Below are 5,383 nucleotides of genomic sequence, written 5' to 3' on the forward strand. Positions count from 1 at the left end.
CTTGTAACGCACACAGCTTAATGTTTGAGGAACTCCACAGTGCATGATTTGTTTGTGATGTTGTTCAATCAACAGTTGAGTGAACCTGTCGTTTCTAGGCAACAGTATAGGATTTCGCGAACCTTCAGTGAGTTCTGCATACTGCAGTCTTCCCCTGCAACGCAAAATACCCCTGTCGTCTAGAGTCAAGTTTAGCTGACGTTGTAGGTTGTTAGGTTTCTTGCTGCTGATAGCCAGATAAACGTCTCCCTAGTGTTTCTTCTGAATGTACTTTAACCATATCCACTCTGCTTCACATATTTCTGAAGTTGAGAGAGCACCACGTTTCTTATTTTCTGGAGATCTCAGATTATCTAAGTATCGTTTCACATATGCTGTAACTCGTATGAGTCTCGTCACGGAAGAGAATGTGTCATACCGAATATCAAATGGTGCATTACACTCGTCGCTCGTTTTGAGTTCATGCTTCTGATTTTCATTTTCACCACTTGGCTCATTTCCCAGTTCAACACATACGCATGTATCTGATACGCACATTGTTGATTCTGAGTCACAATGAACACTATAACACCTGTCCATTAACCAAGATGGTCCGTTCCACCACAATTCACTTTTAGTAAGCTTTTCAACAGTATATCCACGTGTAGCGATATCAGCTGGGTTTTCAGTTGTCTTTACATATGCAAATCTTATACCGGTGTGCTTCTTGATCTCATTTACCTTATTTTGAACAAACACCGGAAGTTTCTTCTCAGATGAAATCCACTTTAATACACATTGAGAATCGGTGTATAACACCGATTGTTCAATCGGCACACCGACCTGACTCTGAACATACTCTAAACATCTAACACCGATGACAACTGCCATTATCTCTAATTTTGGAATGGTCATTCCTTTCACAGGAGCAAGTCTTGCCTTAGAAAAGATAAGCTCTACTTTGATGGCCCTGTCGGTTATTTGGCGAAGATAAATAGCCGACGAATACGCCCTTTCAGAGGCGTCACAAAAACACACCAAACTGTATGTCACACTGTCATCAGCTTCATTGGTAACACATCTTTTCAATTTGAAGGTGGGTATCCTTTCAAGATCGAGCTTGATTGTTTTCCACTCTTGGACATGATCTGAAACGATATCATCCCAATCAAGCTTCTCTTTCCACAGCTGTTGCATCAGCAGCTTTCCATTCAAAGTTACTGGAGAAAATAATCCAAGCGGATCAAATGTTGAAGCTACGACTTTCAGGATAACACGCTTGGTTATAGTCTCGACTTCATAGGCTTCCGTAGGTTTTAGTGCAATTGTATCTTCCTTTGGATTCCAATATAATCCAAGAACAGTCATTGGTTTTCCGTCAGCTCTGTTATTACTGGGAATGTATTGATTAACTATTTCACTATTAGTCATCCACTCTCGTATGTTCATTGATGCTTCTTTGAATATTGATTTCACTTCTTTGTAACAACATATTGCTTCACCATCAGTGTTAGTTCCAGTTATCAAATTGTCTACGTAGATGTTATCTTTCACTTGTTGCGCAAAACTTGTACTGTATTTGTCCATATGTGTTTGCACCGTTGCGCCTAAAAGAAATGGGCTTGAAATAACACCAAACGGGACTCGACGAAAACGAAACTCTTGAATGTTATCCTTGTCCACCGTCGGTGTTTCACAGTTCTTCAACCAGAGAAATCTGGTAACATCTCGTTGGTCTAATTGTAATCCTATTTGAAGGAAGGCCTTCTCTATATCAGCAGTAATTGCTATCCTGTGCATACGGAATCGTATAAGCATCCCGCACAACTGTTGCAAAATCACTGGACCACGATACAAACATTCATTAAGACTGTGGTTCTCATTTCGTGTCTTCGCGGACGCGTCGTACACTACTCGTAATTTGGTGGTCGTTTTTTGTGGTGTAATAACCGCGTGGTGGGGAATATAGTGAACCACGCCATCCTGGTCTCCAAAGTTCACCTTTTCAATAACACCCTTTTCCAACTGATCCTCAATCACTGTGTTGTACTTTTTGAAAAGCTCTGGTATTTTACACATTCTCGCCACTGTGGACCTCAGACGACCAAGAGCAAGTTGTCGGTTAGATGGCAGTTCGAAATCTTCTTCACGCCATGGCCATGTAACTTGATAGCGACCATCGTCAAATCTAACGGTGTCCTGGAATTTTCGCATGACGATGTCATCATCGGACTTGTCCACATTGTCAATTATGCCAATCGACTCGATGTTCCAGAAGTCTTCCAAATCTGGCTTAGTAGGAATTGAAGCATCTAAGCTTGAAAATGTACTTTGTTTTGTGATGTCTGTACCATGCGTCAACACAAACATGCTCAGTGTATCAGTTCCACTTTCAACTTCACTCAAACGGCCTGTTAAAATCCATCCAAGTTTTGAAGATAACAAATACAGTCCGGGTTCAATCTCTATTCGTTGGGGTAACACAATATCTAAGTAATAGTCATTCCCAATCAAGACATCAATTGTTGTGGTTTCCTGAGCTCTTGGAATAGTATCTGATAGGTCTACACTATTAATCAAATGTTCCATTTGTTTTGAAAGCACCTTCGTCAATGGATTCCTCTGAATTGTTCCACTTATTGTAGGCACTACATTTGCTGTCAACTTCATACAGGATCCGTCCTTTAAGGTAATGTCAATGTTCACTGTTTTTGTCTTTATTACCTTTGTATGTTCACTTCCGAACGTAACAAGCTTCAGTTCCTGTTCGGCTGTAGGTTTTAAACCTAGTTTGTTAGCTAGTCGTTCCGTGATATACGTCCTTTGTGATCCCGAATCAAACAACAATCGAGTTGTTTCATGAACTGATGTGTCTCTATTGCCTACACTCGCCTTGGCGGTTTGCATGAGCACCATTTCATCGGACGATATTAACACATGACCCTTTGTAGCACTATTGTGAGATGGGTCTTCCCTTATCTCCTCTGAAAGATGCACATTTGTGGTTTTCCCTCCGAATTTCTTTGGGCACAAACTTCTGTGGTGATGATCCATTTCACCACAATGAACACACATTTTTTTCGTCTTACACTCCCTGGCTGTATGTCCTTCTTTAAGACATTTAAAGCATGACCCATGCAGTTTTTTCTTCCGATCTTCAATCCCTTTGTACCTCAAACATTCATCACTCCAGTGACGTCATTGCAATACCTGCATTTAATCTGGAAATTCCCTGCTGATTTACCTTTCACATTAGCATATAATGTTTCAGCAGAGGTTAATGGCTTATGGAAAGGTCGTTCACTTCTGTGGGACTGGTATGTTGAATACTGTGGCCTCTCTTGGGGCTTCTGGAACTTATGTGCTCCCACCCTAGTATTATCTGAAGCTTTCTCCAATTTATCTTTGTCGTCGGCGTGTTCACAGGCTAATATGTATTCACGCAAAGCGTCTATTAGCCCATGCACCGTCCATTTTACCTTTGATCCTTTTTTCAACTCAATTTGTCTTAACACATCCCCAGACAGCTTGGAACGAATCATTGAAACGAACACATGTTGTTCAATATCTTCATGCAATACCTCCAAACTACGTAAATGTTTCTCTACTGTATCTAGGTATGCGCGTAAACTATCCACTTTCCCATTTGGTGCTGGCATATTCATCAGCTTTTTGTAATGCAAATCCACAGCCTCCTGTGGATTTCCAAACCTCTGCTTCAATATATCAATTGCCACAGTGTAGTTCTCGTTTGACAATGCCAATCCGGCAATTGCTTGTTTAGCTTCACCAACAATCTTTGTTTGAAGATAATTGAATTTTTCAATTTTCGACAAATTCTTGTTGTCATGAACTGTGCATTCAAACGCATCCCAAAATTGTGTCCACTTTAATTTATCACCGTTAAATGGGCACAAATCCAACTTTGGTAGTTTTACACAACTTTTTTGTTGACTGTCTCTTTTTTCTTGACGCACCATTAAATCTCTTTGTTGCTGCATTTGAACATGTAGCAAATCTTGCATTTGTTTTTGCAACTCTATCATTTGACTTTTTTCGGTTTCTTGTTTTGGTTTCTGTATCAACCTTTCCCCAAGCTGCTCTAATTTTATAATGTATCTCTCTGCTTCTCTCAATATTTCACAATCTTTTTCCACCACACTATCCGCACTTTTCGCGTCGCTATCACCCATCAAATCTAACAATTTCCCATTTGGGTTTCCACCTTTTCACTGTAGCATTTCAACAGTTTGGAACATTTATCTCCCAATGCTATATTTATTTCTCTTTCTTCCTCCAGGCCTTCACCTGATATCAACCTTTGAGCTGTTTCAATTTCTTTGCTCAAGGTATTCACATATCGGGTGTGCACCGCCTTTATAGTTGACAGATTGGACATATTTAACCCTTTTTAATATATTCACAGAACAATGCACAGAAAACACAGTTATTTATACACTTCACAAACACCTCACATAATACACGGTTACTAAACTTTCACAAGTACCGCAGAGAATTCACGGTTACTTTAAACTTTCACAAGTACCGCACAGAATTCACGGTTACTTTAAACTTTCACAAGTACCGCACAGAATTCACGGTTACTTTAAACTTTCACAAGTACCGCAGAATTCACTGTTACTTTAAAGGTCCTTAGGTCACTGGTTCATATCCGGTTCGCGGGACCAAACAATGTGGCGACGTCTTATCATCCGCCACATCGGAGTTTACTTTTCCTCAGGATTGATTATAATAATATTATAATCAATCCAAATTATCCGAACTTGGGTGAGAATTACACACACAACGCAATGAGTTTATATAATCCAAATTTTAATAGCACTTTATCTTACTATCCATCATAGTCAACAATCTAAGTATTAGCCCTCTACTGAACACATGTCAACGGCTTATATAGTACAAAAGCACGTGACTAAAACTCGTAAATGTAGAAACGTGGGTAAATCGTGACGTCGCCGTCGGTGCACAAACACCGACGGCAACGTCACATTCACCGTCGTAACAAGCAATACACCGTTCAAATTAAACGATTTAAATTACTAGATTTAGAATAAGGATAAGTTAACTATGCTATACTAATACGTTTTCAGTACAATATTAACACAGTATAGTTAACATTTAAATAAACAAACTGTAATCGTGCTATTCACGACAATACATATCAAAATCAAACTGTGATATATATATTAAATATAGTAATGAAGTATTATGGGAGGCTATTTACAAATGTCATAATACTTGAAAGATCTAAACGATGTTATTTATTAAAGAATTTCTTAACAGAAATGCTTGATTTATAAATTGACCTAAGCTAATTATTATGCTTACGTTTTTGATAACATTAGTTCGATAAACTTGTACATACTTGTGTTTCTTATATAAT

At 38.9% G+C, this 5,383-nt stretch overlaps 1 protein-coding gene across 1 annotated transcript; it reads right to left on the reverse strand.

Moving 5' to 3' along the window:
- Positions 1 to 249: 249 nt before the first annotated feature.
- On the reverse strand, positions 250 to 3,033 carry LOC128220159 (uncharacterized). Its single transcript, XM_052928438.1, has one exon. The coding sequence runs from the start codon at positions 3,031 to 3,033 to the stop codon at positions 250 to 252; it is 2,784 nt and encodes a 927-aa protein (XP_052784398.1).
- Between the last annotated feature and the right edge of the window lie 2,350 nt (positions 3,034 to 5,383).

Source organism: Mya arenaria, chromosome 15 (genome assembly GCF_026914265.1).
Source record: "Mya arenaria isolate MELC-2E11 chromosome 15, ASM2691426v1".
Lineage (NCBI taxonomy): Eukaryota > Metazoa > Mollusca > Bivalvia > Myida > Myidae > Mya > Mya arenaria.

Bases quoted from the DNA above. Each gene is read 5' to 3' on its own strand.
- LOC128220159 (XM_052928438.1), bottom strand. From the start codon at position 3,033: ATGGATCATCACCACAGAAGTTTGTGCCCAAAGAAATTCGGAGGGAAA.